At 38.9% G+C, this 20,436-nt stretch overlaps 1 protein-coding gene across 2 annotated transcripts in view; it reads left to right on the top strand.

The window, feature by feature from the left end:
- Positions 1-20,436, top strand: part of MET (MET proto-oncogene, receptor tyrosine kinase) — a 120,565-nt gene that overhangs the window by 54,946 nt on the left and 45,183 nt on the right. For both annotated transcript variants that reach the window (XM_042468033.1, XM_042468032.1), the window contains 3 exons: positions 7,298-7,432; positions 12,798-12,971; positions 20,245-20,405. In XM_042468033.1, the coding sequence (XP_042323967.1) occupies positions 7,298-7,432; positions 12,798-12,971; positions 20,245-20,405 (470 nt within the window). The remainder of the gene's footprint in view (positions 1-7,297; positions 7,433-12,797; positions 12,972-20,244; positions 20,406-20,436) is intronic.

Consider the following 20,436-nt stretch of genomic DNA (forward strand, 5'->3'; position numbering starts at 1 on the left):
CATTATTACAGAAGTGCTGCGATCTCCACAAGACCCCTGAGGATATCAGTGTTAGTGATATCATTGTGTGTCGAGCTATGTCAGGGTAGTCAGACCTTCTCCAATCCTGCTTGCTTACATTGAAGTTGGAAATGTCTGTGTGAAGTGGCTTCAGGGCTTGGGGTCCAGGCTGTTTGAAGGACTATATCTCCCTTTACGAACCCACTAGAATACTGAGATCATCCAGAGAGACCCACTTCACTGTCTCACCTTCTCAGGCACGTTTGGTGGGAACAAGTGAGGTGGCCTTCTTGGTGGCTGCTCCCCAGGCTCTGGAACTGGCTTCATCGCTGCTTTGCTTTCAGTGGCAGATTAAAACATTTTTATGCCGCTAGGCTTTCTCACACTGACATGGGTGCTGTAAGAGTTTTATAAAGAGTTTTGAATACAGTGCGCCCGCGCCATACACGGGCGCGCCATACGCGGACTTGAGCGTATGCGCTCAAGCCACGGTGTGCGTGCGGGGCGGAAGGGGCGGCGCGTCCCATTCAATTGAATGGGCGCGCGTGCCTGTTCCGCGCCGCCATGCCGCCGCACACGAGCCCCATTGTTTCCAATGGGGCTCGAGCATAGGCGGAATTCGCCTTACGCGGAGGGATCCGGAACGGATCCCCCGCGTAAGGCGAGGATGGGCTGTATGTAATGTTTTAAACGTTTTGGAATTGTTTAATTGTTTTTTAAACTTTGTATTTTTAATGCTTTGTATTGTTTTAATTTGGGCTGTTTTAAATTTTGTTAGCTTCCTTGAGTCCCTGTACTGGGAGGAAGGCACGGGATATTATTATTATTACTATTATTATTATTATCATTATTTAAAGTAAGTTGAAGAAGTTGTATAAAGGTCAGCATAGTGCAAGGTCCAAATGCAGATCTTTACACTATGCTGAGGGGATATTGAACTGAGGCTGCTGTTTGACCCTTGGTTCAAATGCTCCCAACTTGTAAGTGGGAAATAGAAGAGGAGGTGCATGGAATGAGTGTGTGCCCATGGCACTCATCCTTGCTCTCTTATTTATCCACTATCATTATGCATGGATAATCCAATATCTATCCCAGATTTGTTGACTGGATTAGAAGAAATCCCCAAATGTATTACAGAATTATGAGAGGATTGTGCACTATAGATTCCATGGCTGTAGGACATAGGGCACCTTACCTTACTGGAATTACAATGCCCGAAGGGCTGGTCTTTTCAGCTATAATGGCTACAGCTGCATCTCTTGAGTTTACAGCTCTAAACCAGTCAGTCTCTTATGCTTGGCCTAAAGTGCTACAAAAGCATTTGAACTTCCTTTAAAGTGTCCATCACGATAGACTCAATGTAGAATCCCCAAGGACTTCCACAATTTCTCCATGAAGTGCAGCATAATATTCAGGCAATTCCAAAAGCAACTTAACAAAAAAAATTAAAAACTTTTCCAACAAAAACTATTCAAGCAATACTGGCTAGTAAGTGTTGTAGGAATGGGATATTATAGCCCATTTCAGCTGCCTATTACCTCCCAGTCATTTTTAGAGGATGACGATAATGTCTTAGATTGGGGTAGGCAAACTTTTTGAGCCGGGGGCCGGGTTGCTGTCCCTCAGACAACTGGGGGGCCGAACTCAGAATGGTGCCCGGAGCGGCATGGAAGCTGCGGCGGGGGCGGCAGGACCGGGCTGGGGCCGGTCCCAAGGTCGTAGGTTGCTGACCCCTGTCTTAGAACCATAGCAGAAGGTTTAGTTTGGAAGTCTTCATTTTTACATTTCATCCTACTTGTACAGACTTGCTTTGGTCACATTATCAGTGGAAAGAGACAGTTCGGTCTTCTTTTTAAAAAATCAGGTTTTTACCTGTTTGTATATTCAAAGCAATAGTATGGCAATTTTCTGGGTAATTCTGTAATGCAGACATTAAATATTTTCCTGTCATAATAATGCAAAAATTAACCAACTTGCTGTTTGTTGTACACCAGTGCAATGGCATTCACCTCTATATGTCATTGTAAGCTTTCCAAATCAAAGGCAATATATTGTAAGTTAATCTTTTCCCAGGAAATACACCTCATCATTAGATAATGCACACTTGCTAGACATTCTTCTGTATCCAAGGTGCAAAAAACACATACTCCTCCCCCCAACTGTTGGTTACAGTAACACTGTGTTCAACAAAATGGTTATGAAACTGTTTGTAACAGCTTTTCAATTCTATATTGTATAGAAAAGTAGTCATTGTATCTTTTATGCTACTTTTCCAAGAAGGTTCATGTTAGGTTGTGAAACATATCCATGTTAAAATTGTCAATGGTGCCTAGGTTCGCTCCATCTCAGAGGTGGATTTTTGGGAAGTATTCCTCAATATTCCAGTATTTTGTTATGGGAAACCTGTTGGGGCAATTGCTCCAAAACTTTTTGAAGTAGTTCTCCAGGTTGCATAAATGGTTTATGAGGAGGACTGTATGGACTGCTGTCCAGCCTGGAAGCAAATGTGCAGCAACATCACACCTGATTCTTGATTTAGCACTAAAGTACCTGAGAGCCTTCAGTATAGCAGCCCGTATGGATGGTCCTTCAGTGGGGACCAAAACCTAGCAAGTTTAAAAATGTTATAATCAATGTTTTCACTTTATGCCTTGCTTTGATTGATGCTTGCTCTCCAAGGGAGCATAATACAGTACTGTATACTTTTACAGACTCCAGTTCTGAGATATGAAATAAAAATCAAGAACAACCACAGCTGTAAGAATTGTGACATACAGGCTTTGAAGAATATTTGTTCATACAGGGGTAGAATTGAAAGAGTTTGTACAAGTACACCTTCCATAGACAATAACTACATTAAAGATAGTGGAGCTTTGTGCATGTCAATAACATAATTGCCATTTTACGTTTTATAGAATGCTATAGTTTAGGTCTTCTTACATCATTTGAATGGTTTTAGCCAGTCAAATGAGCTTTGAAGATAACGTGAGCAAATTCAGATGAGATAAGTTTAATTCCCTGGATGTCAAGGGGTTCTGAGCGATAGATAGGTTGGGAGTATATCTTGTGGAGACATTTAAATGGAATCAATACTTGGAACCAAATGAGTTGGAGGGAAAAGCTTAGTTCTGACATTTTCCCCCCAACTGGTATAGGTTAAAGTGTTCAGAGTAGATGTTATAGTCAATGGATTAGAATGACATACATTATTTTAAGGGAGCTGTGTATATGCCCTTTTTACAAGAATATGCTGTGAAACATAGAAGAACTGACTTTGGGTATATCTGTTCTGGATAATGACTTACACCTGCTAGAGAATCAACAAGGCAAAACTTGGTTTAATTTCAAGCAGGTCTCTTGTTTTTGTAGAAAATATCTACAAGTGATACACATAGAATAACAGTTTTAAGTGTTGCCAGTGCCAATCCCAGCTGTGGTAAATAGTTACTGCTTGCATTTTTATTGAAACAAGTGTAGGCTTAATATTCACACTTTGTAAACCGCTTAGTACATCAGTAAGTGGTATAGAAATATACTTGCTATTGCTAGTTTACCTGATAGTTGATACTTCTGACTATATGTTAAGAACATTGAGTAATGAAACTGATAGTAATAAAAAATGCTGCAAAGAATCTATCTGGCAGCCATGCACTTCAAGCTGATTACTCACTTCCAGTATAAATGGGACATTAATCTCTTGATCTTGTGTTTTCAGTAGTTGCCATCTCCATAGACTGGAGTTACTGAAATATTCTGAGCTGCTGTGGAAAGCCACTTCACATTTGTCTCTGATTATATCTTGGTGCCAAAATGCATCTATCACCACCATTATAAATCTAATTCGGCCATTTAATCAGAAAAGAGTTGGTACATATTGCTTGGCCAAAACTCTAGCCTATAGAATTTACTGTGAGGAAAAGGGAATAAATTTGTACTATCTGGTCAGCAACTTGGCATGGTCTTATTTGTATCATCTTTGCTGACAGTACTTTGAATCTCCACTCTTTCACCACTCTGCTAGTTTATCTGTATCTGATAATATCTTATAGAGTCACAGAGTTGGAAAAGACCACAAGGGCCATCCAGTCCAACCCCTGCCATGCAGGAAGTCACAATCAAAGCATCCCCGACAGTTGGTCATTCAACTTCTGTTGAAAGACTTTCAAAGGAGATCTACCACATTCCAAGGGAGTGTGTTCCACTGTCGAACAGCTCTTACTGTCAAGAAGTTCCTCCTAATATTGAGGCGGAATTTCTTTTCTTGTAGATTGCTTCCATTGTTCTGTGTTCTAGTCTCTGGAGCAGCAGAAAACATGCTTGCTGCATCCTCAACGTGACACCCCTGCAAATACTTAAACAGGGCTTCATATCACGTCTTAACCATCTCTTCTCCAAGCTAAACATACCCAGCTCCCTAACTCTTTCCTCATAAGGTATGGTTTCCAGATCCTTCACCATTTGGGTTGTCCTCTTCTGGACACATTCCACCTTGTCAACATCCTTTTTGAATTGTGATGCCCAGAACTGGACACAGTATTCCAGGTGGGACCCGACCAAAGCAGAATAGAGTGGCAGTGTTACTTCCCTTGATCTAGACACTATACTTCTATTGGTGCAGCCTAAAATCGCATTAGCCTTTTTAGCTGCTGCATTACACTGTTGACTCAGGTTCAACTTGTGGTCTACTTGTACTCCTAGATCCCTTTCACATGTAGTCTCATTGAGCCAGGTGTCCCCCATCCTATATCTGTGCATTTCATTTTTTTCTGCCTAAGTGCAGTACCTTACATTTCTCTGTGCTGAAAATAATTTTGTTAGCTTTGACCCAGCTTTGTACTAAGGTCATCTTGAATTTTGATCCTCTCCTCGGAGGTATTAACTCCTCCTCCTGATTTGGTGTCATCTGCAAATTTGATAAGCATGCCCACTATTCTTTCACCAAGTCATTGATAAGGATGTTGAATAGTACTGGGCCCAGGACAGAACCCTGTGGCACCCCACTGGTCACTTCTCTCCAAGATGAAGAGGAGCCTTTGGGTTCAGCCGGTCAGCCAATTACAAATCCACCTAACGGTTGCATTATCTCGCCCACATTTTGCCAGCTTGTCTGCAAGAATATCATGGGGGATCTTGTCAAAGGCCTTACTGAAATTGTGATATATTATATCTACAACATTCCCTTTGTCTCCCAAGCTGGTAATTTTGTCAAAAAAGGAGATCAGATTTAACAACAACAATAATAATACTTTTATTTTTATCCCGCTTTTCTGTGACGAAACAATCAAAGCAGCTTACAACATATTAAAATACCCACATTTACAAAATTATGTCCCAAATTCTTCCCCTTAAAACAGGATTAAACATGTTACGATTAAAATATCTGTTAAAAACACAATAAAAAATACAACGAGGACAGAGCGGTGGGCTAATACACGATGGGAGGGGGGAGGCAGTCATTCTGTGGCCGGGCACATTTATTCAGGAAAGGCCTGCTGGAAGAGATCCATCTTGACAGCTTTTTTGAAGCTGTCTAAGCTGGCAATTTGACGGATCTCGTCCGGCAGGCCATTGCATAGTTTGGGAGCAATTACAGAGAAGGCCCTCTGGGAGGTAGCAGTTTGGTTTTTAAAGGCTGCAATAGATTCCTCCCAGAGGACCTGAGGGTGCGGGGTGGATTATATGGGAGCAGGCGATCCTTCAAATAGGTTGGACTCAAGCCATGTAGGGCTTTAAAGGTTATAACCAACACCTTGTACTGTGCCCGGAAACAAATAGGCAGCCAGTGAAGTGTTCTCTCTAGGAGTCTCTAGGTCTTCCAACACAACATCTGGCAAAATTTGGTCATAGAATTGCACTGAGGAACTTAGAGATTTCTTGAGCGAGCATATTAATAAAAAACACGAATAATCAGATCTGTAAAAGTCAAAGCTGCAAAAGCAGAGGGCCAGTTGTACTGCTCAGAACCTTTGAGAGCTTTCAGAATGGTAGTGGTAGTGGATATTGACAGTATTTTACCAGCAGAAAGGGATGCAGTCCTTTAGTGTGCATTCCCAGGGCACACTATGTTGTTGTTGTTGTTGTGTGCCTTCAAGTCATTTTGACTTACCATCGACCCCAATCATGGGGTGTTCTTGGCAAGATTTTTTCAAAGGAGGTTTGCTATTGCCTTCCCTTGAACTTGAGAGCATGTGACCTGCCCAAGAACACCTAGTGGGTTTAATAGCCAAGCGGGGAGTTGGACCCTAGTCTCCAGAGTCGTAGCCCAACACTCGGATTACTGTGCCATGTTGGTGTGAATTCCAGTTTGAATGAGATTAGATCGTGATACTGGGCAGTTTATATAAGGAACAGAATCATGGTAACAGAACCAAATGCTTCTAGCATTGTTCTGAGGATGTATCCTAGAAATACAATAAGGGTTAATAGTGTTGCTTAGTCACAAAATAATATGTGGCAATAATGATGAATGAATGATTTTAAAAAATCTTTGGTATTTTATAGCAGTGGGCATTTGAGAGAAAACACAGCTAATGATCCACTATAAAGGTATTTGCAGCTGTGGATGTACCTCTCCCTAATACCAGCATTAATCTGTGTTTTCACACAGCTTTGCAATTTATTCATTTTGATTCTCTCTCCTGGCCACAAAAAGAATACATCTGAACTATATGAGATGTCGCTTCCCACTTAACATTCTGAACTTTAATTGTGGGTTTTAACTCTACAGTGTCAAACTATGATCAGTGTAGTATTAAAATGCTTCTGCTAAGATAGATGTAGTTTTTTATAACCATGGTTGCTGCCAATCTGAATGCCTTTTCTTTTGCTCCCAATGTGAGAGACTTTAAAAAAAAAGCTCCAGAAAATTTTTCCTCTTTTGCCTTTCAGAATATTTGAAGAATGTTTGTGACTTTTGTTAGTGTATTTATAACTGTTCAATGTTCATACTTTTTCTAATGGACCAATAATTGTAGATCAAAAGGACTGTGTAATAAGAATACAGTTGGTCTTTCATATCCATGAATTTTTTATCTACAGATTCAACCATCCACAACTTGAATTTTTTTTAATATATAAATTTCAAAAAGCAAACCTTAATATTGCCATTTTATATAAGGAACCATATAAGGAACATAATTTTACTGTGCCATTGTATTTAATGGGACTTGAGCATTCACAGATTTTGATATCCACAAAGGGTTCTGGAACCAACTTCAGCAGATACCAAAGTCCCACTGTATATATTATTTCATTGTGTTTCTTTTTTTAAAACTGTTTTTACTGTTTTGTATTTTAGATAGTGATTTCCCGTTCAGAACGCACAACACCATATGTGAATTTCCACTTGGATTTTCAACCTGTTTCTCCAGAGGTTATAATTGAGAATTTACCTGACAATGATGGTTATGTGCTGGCAATCACTGGGAAGAAGGTAAAAAAATTCTAATATATCATGTTTCTTGGTAATGTACACTTTTAGAGATTTCCTCTGAAAATTGACCATTTTACAACAGCCAGTATAGGTGCATTTTAAACATATTATTCTCTTCACTCACAGGGCTAAGAGTGAAGGTAGGTCACTGTATCCCTGTTTTATGGGTGGAGAGATGAGTCTGAAAATGTTTGATGCTTGCTCATTTTACAGTAGGTTTTCAGGACCTTTTCACAGGGGGAAAATTGGAAGGTTAGACTGGTCACAACGCAGAATCATCCCAGCCATTAGGGACAATTTCGCAATTGCTTTTTAGATGATGCTGTACACAAACAGGTTAGAATCCAAACAGAAAGTGAGGTGAATCAGGGAATAAGCATTTTTGCAAAAATATCATGTTTTCATTTCCATTTCATTCACGAATTCCCTTTCTTCACATAATTGCAGTAGCCAACCATGTGCCGGATTCTCCCTGTTCCCAGATTTCCCATGGTTCCTTTGCTGTGCTGAGGAGAGGGAGGCAGCCTTGTTCTTAAAGGGACACACAACACACACACCTCTTTCCCTTGCAGGGCTGGTCTCCTCCTCTGGAACCTCTAAGCCAGGGGTAGGCAACCTTTTTGAGCCGGGGGCCAGGTTGCTGTCCCTCAGACAACTGGGGGGGTCGAAGCCAAAAAATAAATAATTAAATAATTTTTAAAAAAATTTAAATAAATAAATAAACCGGGACAAATGTAGGACAAAATTTTCAAATGGTGGACACTTTTTTTAAAAAAAAGTGGAGGACACGCGAAAAAATTTGCTGATTTTTTTTTAAAAATGTTAATATAAATGCATGTTTCTGAGGCTTCTATAGACAATTTCCCCCCTTGCCCTTGCGTGAGAGGCCAAAGGCCCTGGCGGCAATCGGCGGCAGGACCGGGCTGGGGCCAGTCCCAAGGCCTCGCCGGGCCGCATCTGGCCCGCGGGCCGCAGGTTGCCTACCCCTGCTCTAAGCCTTAAGTCCAAGGGAACAGCTGGTGGGAGAAGGAAGAGAGAGGACATTTTGGGATTCCTCCTGTACAGGAGGGAGAAATAGAGGATATGTCCTGGAAAAGGAGGGCATTTAGGAGTTTCAGCCCTCACTAAAATCAGGCAGGTTTTTGGACCAGCCACCTGCTCTTTCTCTCTTGTGTGTTTGTGTGTTTGTGTGGTTTTATGGGAGTTGACAAAGGGAAACCTCAGTCTTCCTTCCTCAAACAGCTTCTGGGGCAAAGAGTATTTTCCTGGAGCATGTGTGTGCATGCACTTGTGGAAATGACAGTTTGGAGCATGCACAAAAACGTTATTTCCAAGCTATCAACAGGATTTGTCCTCATCTGTCTGAAACCCAAATTAGCTTTTGACCCACTTTCTTGCCTAAGTAATGTGCTTTTAACCCTATGTTATGCTCTCTGTGTGATAATCATTAGCAAATTTGCTTGCTTTTCTGGGATGCCAGCACTTGGTCACCGTGAGATTAAGTCCTCAGAAACTGAGATTAGGATTAGAACCACAATGTACTATGCCTAAGGATATGTTCACAAGTAACACTAAACAGAGATTACATTCTGAGAAATTAACAGAAGGAAAACATTCTTAAATAGCTCTACTCTGCATAAACATTTTTTGTTTTGAATATAGAAGTGAAAATGCAAAAACTAATGACAAGTATAACTTGAGAAAATGGGCCAGTATTTTCTGCACTGCTCTATGATTAAAATATATTGGTTCAGGTTATTTGATACTCTCTGATTTCTAAATGCCCTATTTTTGCACTCTTCCTAGACTCTTGTGTCTGTTATTTGTTTCCTTTAAAAACAGACACACAGTTTTGTTCTTTGGTTTTGTTTTGGGTTTTTTTTCCCTCTAAGGAAGTAAGTAAATTAATATTGCTAATTGTTTGAACAAGAGAACTGTAACACAAACCAGCAAAAGAAAGGAAGTGTAAATACAAGCCTGACACCTTTTATTTTTTTTCCCCCAGTGGAAGCTATTCAGAACAAAATTTAACAATGAAATAAGCAAAAGAATGCAGCATTTCCTGCCCTTTGTTGGTTTGTGCTAAGCTTAAATGGTATTAAGTGTGCCTTGCTTAAAGGGAGATTAATGTGGCGCAAAGAGATGTTATTATAATTAGTAATTCTTGACTATTGTTTTGCCTCACCTTTTCAGGAATATCGTAGGCATCAATTAATTGATGCTAATGGTCAATTCAGCATTATCCCTGACTTAGTCCCTGTGTAATAAAAAATATTATTATTTGCAGGGCTTTTTTTCATATAAAGCATTGATTCTAATCATTTGATTTCAGCCCAGTAGTTTCCATATGCAGTGAGTTCAGAGTGTTTTTATCGTTTCCCATTTTTGGATTTTTGGAAATTAGGAAACCATTGTGTCTTTTCAAGCAATGCTATGTTTCGCCCTAAGACAGCATCAAGGGTAGGCATCATTGAGTACTTACAAAGGTCCCAATATTGACTTATGGAACCCTTTAATGGTTCTTTTCTTTGCTCACTGTTCACATTACTTTGAGCATTCAAGCAGTGGGCAAAGTGAGAAGTTAAAGCAGTATTTTCCACTTGCCTTTGCCTTGGGGCAAATGCTTTGGTTGAACCTGAAGAGTGATATCACTGTTCTGTTGTGACAGCAGTGATAACAGCAAGTGTCCATAGGGACTGGGACAACTGAGGGAGTCTCCTTCCCTCCTCCCCCATCAAAGCCTAGAGTGGTGTCATCAGACTCATATCTGTCTCCTGCTGTTTGCATGATCCTCTAAGGATGAAGGATAAATATGTAGTATCTTTGGGGTGGGGAGAGATATCTCTAAAGGTATCTTAATTGATTTTATTTTTGTTTTGGTTTTTTACTGTTCTAATGGGCGGAGGTCAAGATTTGATGATACACTTGTACAGATAAACACCTCTTTGTATGGAGAAAATTGGTGTGTTCCTTTTATTTCTTTGTTACTGCCATTTACCATTACAATCCACCCTCCATATCATCAGATTTGCCAGCATCCACAGACAGCAAGCCCATATGGGGGGGGGGGGGGGGAAGAGAGGAGGAAAGAAGAAGAAGAGGAGAGAGAGGCTGCTGCGGTGGCCACAAAGGGGGGAGAGGAGGAGGTGGAAGGAAAAGGAGGGGGATTAAGGCTGTGGTGGGGGGTAAGAGAAGGAGGAAGGCAATGGCAACGGGGAAAAGAGGAAGGAAGAGAAGGAGGAGGAAAGTGGCCGCAATGGGGGGGAAGAGGAGGAAGAGGAAAGTGGCTGCAACTGTGGCAGGGGAGAAGAAGGAAAGAGGAGTCATCTGCTGCAGTGAGAGAAGTGAGGTGGGCTTTGGGGATGGGGTGGGGCAGCAAAGTCCCACTGTCCCCAATGGTGGCGCAGCCACGTGGCCATGGATACCGAGGGCCAGCTGTATTTACATTGTATACATTTAGATGTTGTACAGTTAATTCTCAATTTTTAATTGGGATATTAACCATGTTATTTGGGTGTATATACATTTGATTTTGAACACATACACAGGTTTACACACTAGATAGGCAGATAGAGAAGAGAAGACACCATTCCCATGATATATAGAACTGAGATACACAGTAGATAGACAGATAGAGAGGAGATATATGTAAAACTTAGGATTTTGTAAGCATAGCAATCCAGGTCTTTTACTCAGGATGTAAAGAAATTGTAAATTGAAATTATAACATGTTATTTAAATTTAACTGACAAAAGCTGTGATGCTAAGCATGGATATTTGGTATTAAGCCACAATGGTACTTGCTCCTCAGTTAGCACACTTAAATTCAGGCCATAGCATGTTTAATGTTAACATATTAAATATTTGGTATGATACAGATTCACAGGTTCAGTCTCCCTTATCTGGAATTCTGAAATCCAAAATATTCCCAAATCGAAAACTGTTTTTATGGGTACCTGAGTTAGTGACACCTTTGCTTTCTAATGGTTTAATATACACAAACTTTGTTTCATGCACAAAATTATTAAAAATATGTGTAAAATTACCTTCAGAGAAAACTTTAATATATTGTCATAATTCAAGTATATACACAAACCACAGATGAGGAAGACAAATTAAAAATGATGGAATCCAGTATGACAACATACCAAAACAGGATTGCTTGATAATGATAGGTGATTAGAATGCTACAGTAGGAAGCAAAGATGATTTACAAATTAATAAGATTTTGACTCTAAACAAGAAATGAAGCAGGAGAACGACTGATAGAATGCCTTCTTCATACAGCCAGAGAGGAGATTATACCCACGAACATCACGAGATGTGCAGTACAAAAATCCAATGGCCTACATAGCTGGAAGCATAAAATGGAGAAGTTCTATTCTTGCAGCCAAAACTAGACCAGGTGCTGACTGCACTACAGGTCTTGAGCTGAAGAAGAACACAAAAGCAGTCATCGTACCAAAACACGATCTGAAGAACATCTCAACAGAATTTAAAGATAATGTGATAAATAAGCAGATTTGTTGTGTTAAGCATAATAGACAGAGAATCAAAAGAACTATGATCAGAAGCCAAGGACATAATAAAATGCAGAAAGACATTATCGTGGCCAAAAGGAAAGAGAAGATACAATTTATAACAGAAAAAATGTTTCAAGCAGTAAAGGAAAGGAGAGAAACAAAAGAAAAGGGGGAAACCAAAAGCTTGAATGCAACTTTTCAAAGACCAGTTGGATGCCAAATGGATAGACTCAGTCAAGGAGGCCATGGTCCTGAACCTGCAGGACCTGAGCAAAGAAGTTGAAAGTAGGAAAACATGGAGATATCTCATTTACAGGGCTGCCCTGAGTCAAAGCTGACTCAAAGGCAGCTAACAACAACAAGGAACCTTCAGGCTATATGTATGAGGTACAAATGAAAGACAGATAAATGTTGTATTTAAACTTAGGTCTCATCTCCAAGATATCTCATGATGTATGTATATGTAAATATAAGCATTCCAAAATAAAAAAACAAAAACAAAACTGAAATCTATAACACTTCTAATCCTAAGCATTTCAGATAAGGGAGATCTGTAGAATGTATAGCCCTTGTAGAAGGATAATCAAATAGCTAATTTTTAAACAACTTACTGTGGGCTTCTTGCAAAAGACCTCTGGAATATAATCACTTTTAGATAGCCCTCAGTGGACCTTTCATAGGACACTCCGTTAATGTTTTCTGTGTTCATCAAAGGATATGGTGCCATAAAAGGTAGCTAGCTATGTTATTGTAAGAGAAGCTTGAAGGTGTTACTGGTATCACTGATGTGTGAAAAGTGTTTTCTCACTCACTCACTTTTGGAATTATACTTGTTCCATTAGATAACCAAGATCCCATTAACTGGACCAGGATGTTCTCACTTCAGTACCTGCAGTCAATGCCTTCTGTCACCTTCCTTCATGAACTGTGGCTGGTGTGGAAATCGGTGTACATATTCTTGGGAGTGCAGTGCAGGAGGGTGGACACAGGAGACGTGCTCACCCCAGATCTCTGAGGTATGGTTTTTTCCCTCCCCTTGCATTGAATGAACCCTTTTAAAATTAATATCTGTAGTATTTCCAAATATAGTCTTATACTAGTGTAGCAGTGTTAGGCAAATGCCATTTCTTGCTTGGAGAAACACTTGCCAGAAGAGAAGCAACCACTTACTGGTTCAGCATGGTGTATCTGTGAATGGGAGAGAACCAGAGAACATGAGTAGAGGGGGGGTAAATGTGGCCTTTACAGCCCTGATCTAAGTGGCTATACAGATTACCCCAAAGGGGCGGCATGCAACCACCCCTTTCCTGGCCAGATCAAGCAACCTCATGCCACAGCTCCGATCCAGCCTCTGGAGAGCGCAAAAAGGAGCCTCAAAAAGCAGATCCTTTTTGCGCGCTCCAAGGGGTGCCATAGCTGCGGCGGTGCAGCTTTATGATGCCTCTTTGGCACTTCATCATGTGGTCTGGCGCATGCCAAAATGGCCCCATGGGGGCCGAGTTAGGGCATCCAGCATAAGGGCGCTGCATCCTGACTCCATCCACAGGCCACTGCTTTCTGCCGGTCTGTATAGGGCCTTAAGTTTCCTATTTACTAATGTACCTTTCTTCAATTATATTACAAATGTATGGATTCACACTGTCAAATACAGTTAAGGCATGAAACCAAGGTAAACAGAATATTGGGAAATACATGATTGCATTTACTATGTGTGTGTGTGTGTTTCTGGAGGGGTATTTGTGTGCTTTCTGAAGGTAAAAACATATGTGGTTTTCCCCACGTCACTCTCTCTCTCTCCCTCCCTCCCTTATTTTTCCAGTTGGAATGTCCTCCCCACTAAAACTTATGTTTGCCCCACAAGTGAAATAAATACATGAGTGTAGGGAAGGGTTTTTTTCCCCCCTGTTTCACCTGAATGAGCTTCATCTGTACAGAATCCGGGAAACTGGCTTAGGGCCAGTGAGGGACGTACCACCTTTGGACTTGCAATTAGGCATTCACCCAAATCTTTCTTATTTCAGAATTCTCACTGTGAAGTGAGTTCCTTATTCTTGGTTACAAGGATCATTAAGAGAATGTTGTGTTCTTCACTCTATTGTGAGTCTTTTTAAAAAAAAAAAATCTTTAAAAAAAACCTGATATTGATGGGAGTAAAATGCACTTCTTTGGCTGAGTTAAACCCCTTTCCCACATGGGAATTCTAACAGAACTGTCAATTCTGAAGACATGTTTGTATCAAGTATCCTTTTTAGAAAATGTTTCTCTCTCCTTTATTGTTGCCTAGTAAGTTGTGTGTTTCTTTTTTAAAAGGACTATAGATAGACCCTTGGGAAAAGGGACAACTAGAAACTGGTTTCAGCTGGGACGTGGTGGGGAGGGGGGAATCATGTATATAAAAAGTGATCAAGAGTAAAATTACCCAAATGAGTAGTTGAGCTTACTTGCCCGTTGCTGTTTTCATTTAGTTATGGTTGTTCCAAGATTTGTATAGGCTGCCTTTGCATTTAACCAAGTCATTTTGCATTAAGTGTGACATTATTATGAAGGTCTAGTTTTACACAGTGGCCATGACACTTTTAATCCCTTGCATAGATGCACCAACCTCTTACACTACAGTGTATTTACTGTGTTATTGTTTTTAGATGACCAAATGTGTAAATGCAAAATGTGAATCTGTCATTTAAAAAAAAAGTATGCATGCAAACCTCCATCTAGGACATACTTAATAAATATAATAAATAATATTTTCTACTTCTAGAAATATGGTAAGCATTCTTGAAGTGAAATGGGAAAAGCACATGGTAATAAGACACAACAGGATGATGATAAATATATCTGTTGTAATGGATTATAAATCAGTTGTGAATTCAGGAATTATTAGTGAATAATCCATCCACCTCTTTGTACTTTATAGACATATATAGATGTACAGTGTGAAGGGAAATCTATCTCTTCTGAAAGGGGACATTTACATTCACTTTAAGCCAGAGCACACAGCTTAAATGGGGTAGAAGGCAGGCCTTAAATAACTTTTAAATTATGAAGTCTGATTCATAGTTACATTAGGCCTTTTATGTAGTCCATGTAGTGTAAAAGGGCCTTGGAGTGAATGTAAATCATATTTAAAACTACATTAAGACTCCATACTCCTGCTAGGGCAGTTGAAAGAGGCCATAGTGCGGCTGAGATGTCACACTGATTCTCTGAGGTTAGGTTGAAATTGTTCAGATCCATCCTGCATAGTTTGTTGATTTTTTAATAATAAAATGGAAGCATGTTACATCTGTGTTTCCACCAACATTAAATAATTTTAAAGGTGTATGTATGTCAGATAAAGCACTAACCTCATATGTCAATTTAAAAAAAATTGAATGTACAGTATCAGTTTCTTATATGAGACTCAGTGAACACCATTATACTTAGGAATGTTTTGTGTGAAGTTCATAAAATGGAAAAAAATGATTACTCAGAGTGCAGTTGGGTTGATATAAAGCTTGAGTTCATTTGCTCAATATATTGCTTTAATATTGTAGTGAATATTATTAATTGGCAGTGATAAATAGTGAAATATTTTAATAGCATGCACCACACTATGTACAACTTTGTGAAACTTGTTTCTAAAAGGAAAGAAAATATTGCAGCTGAGCACCTAGATCTTTATGGTTGCTTGCTGCTAAGGCAGATTTCACGCTTTGCTGGACCATGACAGTTGGCATTACTGCAAAAAAAGAAGAAGAAAAAAGAAAAGATTATTCATCTTTGGTCTGTTGCTTTAAACCCATGCACATTAAATATAGGAGAGATACAGAGGCTTGGTGGATTCCCTCTCCCCCTTTGGATAATAACATCTTTTGTGTGGCATTTGCAAAAGAAATTGAAAATCCTTTAATATATAAAGAAGGTTTGGAGAATAATATGATGAAAATATTTTTAAATGCCTTAGTGCTAATGTCAGTCATAAAGTGATAATAGCAAAGGCTTAAGTTGGGAATAATGCTACTTTTTTTCCTTTAATGTGATAATGCCTCCTTCATTCTGTACTATTTTAGTACCCAGTCACATGGCAGGTCCAGCAATGACAGCTATGGTTTTGGTCCCATTCTGACTTTTAGGTTTAATGCCATAGATTAAGGCATTTATGATACAGGGCACAAACAATAGCCACACACTTATGCACAAGTTAGTCTGAATCCTATTATTAGTCCAATGTTATTTCAATGGGACTGATGTGTTTGGAACAAATCAGTGGGATTTAGGCCATTGATTCACAGTTATAAAATTACTTCAGTTTATCGCTGTTAATATTGCATGTGGATTAATCCTTAAACTATAATCATCATTGTTGGGTAGCCCTATGAGTGAGCTTTTAGTCATAAAATGAAGAACGTTATTCAAGAGAAACCAAGAAGTATAAACGTGGGTGTCATATTGTTGACAAAGGACACTGTAGAATTCACATTTTGTATCCTTTGTTTTAAAAGACCAACCTTCTTCTTGAAGACATTTTTATTCGAGCAAGCCTACCCCTGACTCTTCCCCTGAACACTTTCCCGGCCTCTCCCCATCTCGTCAGCATTGTAAGCTGGCATGTGCTGTTTTATTGTATTGGTTTTATTGTGATTTTATTGTATTGTATTGTTTTTTTGATGTGCACCGCCCTGATCTCTGGAAGGGCGGTATATAAATAAACGTTTATTATTATTATTATTATTATTATTATTAAGATGTTTGTCACAGTGATACTTCCCAATTATTGCTTTACACCCAAGTAACATTTTCATTCAAATGTATTTATCCCCAGACATTTTCAGAAAAGTTTCAAACCATCAAAATACCTCATGTTTCTGCCTTATGCATAGAATTGTACAGTTATTGAAGAGATTTTGGAATAAAACTAATTTTTTCCTGAACAACAAGGAATCTTGTGGCACTTGAGAGACCCAAGAATTTTATTTGGCATATTTTATTTCATGGACTGCACTCTACTCCATGAAAGCTCCATGCCAAATAAAATTTGTTACTCTTTAAGGTGTCACAAGATTATTTGTTGCTTTTACTGCATCAAGCTAACACAGCTACAGCCCTGGAAATAATTTTCCCTAGAAACTTTCATTGTAATGCCTATTTATTTGGCATTCAGTAGCTATGCTTACTTGGCTCAAGAACTGTGTCAAAAGGCTTTGCAATTATTTCTTAGGCCAGACGGGAAAAAATGATGTGATTGTTAGTTAAGATGACAAACAGTCCAGAAGCAGTCAGGAAATTTGGATGAGTGTCACCAGAGTAATGGAACAACAACAAATGTTTCAGCTATGGTATTCAGGCCATTTTAAAAAGGTGAACACAACACACAAACATAATTATGGCTTCGGTTTTTCCCTTCATCTTAAAAAGAGAAAATGTTCTTTGTATTTGTTTTCACATTGTTGACTTTTAAAATACTAGCCAGTGTCAAGTTTTTATTGCAAACCAGTATTTCACACCTGCACAGTAAAATCTTCCTTCAGTTGAGCAAACAACTCTCAAATCCAGGATAGCTGAGCAGCCATTTCATGGCCCAATAGAAGGGATGCTTAAAATTATGTATGGAGCACAACACTCATGAAAGAAACTTGCCAGTGATTTGTAGGCATGAAACTATTAAGTGGTATACAGCTTGTCACTATCTACCCTACTGAAATAATTGTGAAGCCTTCAACAGTATTTGTAAGAAACTTTGAAAACAAAGTCACTAATGTGATTCCATTAGTAATGATGGTCAGAGTATTAAATGGTAAAAATTTATCAGATGATTTTCAGAATTGAGAATATGGACAGAGTTCTTGGTTACATCTGTTTCCTTGAACCTTGTTCTTTCTGGCCTATTAACTCTAATAGGAATTGGCTATCTGATGAGACTGTACATTTGTCCTTGAGTGAGGAGCTATACCATCTTTTTAAGAGGGTATAATCTGAGTGTTCCTGAAAATACCTAACATCAACTTCGAAGATACAAACAAGTGCCAGCTGGTTTCTGACTTCCCTTTCTTGGGCCATATCCTTGGTCAAATGGTTTAAGGTTATCTCCAAGCTTTCTGATTCCAGCTGGGTTTCAATCCTAGTTTGGGAAAAGAAACTGTTGTGGTCACCCGATAGGATTATGTCTCTTGAGGAAGAGAGATATACTGTATTATTAAAACTGATTTTAAAAAAATCAATTTAAGCTAATATACTAACTAGTACACTATCTGGAGATATTCATTCAGCTGTTAATTGCAGTGTCCTTTCAAAACAGCTCAAAAATTTGAGATGGTCCAAAATAGGCAACAAGCCTGTTAACATGCTGGACAGAAAGATCTTCCTGTGTGATGTGCACTGACTTCAAGGGCATTCTTAACCCAAATTCAAATGATTCATGATTTAATTGGTATAGGTTTCTCCACCAACACAGATTGTATTGTGTCCATAGTTGCTATGGCATAGAAGTATCATAAACAAATCCATTAGAAAGTAAGGTTACAAGCATTGTTCTTCAAGAGTGTCCACGTTTTCACACCACTGCTGTATATTTTGTTTTTTTGGAGCCCACATACAACATTCAATTAAGTACTGTTTGCAAACATGTATACTCAACATAACCACAATCACTAACTACTGATTACTAGTCAGGCATAATGATCTTGAGAGGCAGCATGGTATATTGGTTTGAGAACTGTACTAGTACTCTGGAGATTTAGACATAGAAACCCATTGAGTGACTTTGGGCAAGTCACACTGTCGCAGCCTCAGAAGAAGTCAAGGCAAACTCCCTCTAAACAAATCTTGCCAAACAAAACCTGTGATAGGTTCATCTTAGGGTTGCCATAAGTCGGAAACAGTTTGAAGACACACAACAAGACCAAATAATGATCTTCCCACATGTCCTGGCATAGCATTTAGGAGATTTTCTGTCAAATAGTCAGCTCATCCAGCCACCAATCTACATGTGTGTGCGTGTATATACTTTTCAGTCTTGATGAAGGAATGGGCATGGGGAATCAACTTCCTTCAGGAGAATTCGTATTTCTAACACTTGAATATTGTAATGCGTTGAGGAACTATGGCAGCATGCACAAAGATGACTCTCTGAGGGATTTCAAATGGACTTTATTAGCGTTTGGATTTACTTCTTCATTTCTTTTTCTCCGGGGACAATTATTTCACTATTATATGGTTTAATGTTCACATTGCCTACTTTACCCTTGGCATTTCATTTCTTCAATCTTTCTAGTATTAAGCTGAGTAGATGAAGTTTAAAAGAATTGTGCTGGTCTTACTGGATATTAAAAGAGAACAGTAACCTGAGCATTCTGCTAGAAATGTTCTTCTCAGATGCAGCGTGAAAAAATGGAGTTTATGATGAAAGGAACAATTGTGCTGCTTAATAGGAATAAAATGTCACTATAAAATATTAAGCCAAAGACACTCTACTAGTTCCATCTCAAGCACGCCTTAAGCCTTTTGTTCTCTGGCCTAGGCTTGAAATGTTTGCAAAATTAGATGGTATTGTTAAAAGTCTATATAAGCCCTGCAGCATTGTCAGATTTTTATTGACACTGCCGAATATCCTTTAGTGAAATCTGTACAAGCTCTATAGCATTCATACATTTTCCCACCATTGTTATATTTACAACACAATTTACAATATACAGAAGCTTGTTGAGTGTGGGAGGGGGAAGAGCATTTCCTTTCTGGATCGTCACTACATTGCTACAAGGTAGGTTATTTTTAACTCAAAATTTAGAAGTAACCAAATGATAGCAATTCAGTCAAAGCATTGTAGGAGCTGTGCTGAATTTCAGGCTCCCCAGGCCATACGTGATTTAGATGTCTTTGAAACTGTCATCACCATGAATTCCTGCCTTTTCATCAAGTTGGTGAAATAAGTTACATCGTCAGTTTGATATTCTTTTGTTCAGAATCATACTTCTAATAAAATAAGTACATTGTAGTCTTCTGCATACCACAAGAAAGACATAAAAGACAAGCTAAAGGGGTATTAAAAAAAACTATTACAATACAGAGCTTGTTCACTGCCCCTAAACATAATAATTCAGAGCTTTCTAGCAGTGGCTGGATTATTTATTGCTACTGTCTGAGGAGGCTCATGCTGTGATAAATGAAAGGTGAAGAACAATTAAGATAAAGGGTAGGATATTCTCTACGAGATGAAATTATTTTCTGCCTTTTTGTTTTTTAAAAAAATAAAACACCTTCAAAGCCCATCAGAAGTAGTAAGTGTATTACTATTATTTTCCTTTTCTTTTTTAGATTTTTCCAAGCAGTGCAGCTTTTGATAGTGTAACAAGACTGACACTGTGCGGATGGGACTTTGGATTCAGCAAAAATAACAAGTTCAGTTTAAAGAAAATGTCAGTTCTTATAGGGAAAGACCAGTGCATTCTGGATGTCAAAGCTAGTGACAAAAACAAGTAAGTTATCAACATTCTCTCAGTCAAGGTT

Source organism: Sceloporus undulatus, chromosome 5 (assembly GCF_019175285.1).
Source record: "Sceloporus undulatus isolate JIND9_A2432 ecotype Alabama chromosome 5, SceUnd_v1.1, whole genome shotgun sequence".
NCBI lineage: Eukaryota > Metazoa > Chordata > Lepidosauria > Squamata > Phrynosomatidae > Sceloporus > Sceloporus undulatus.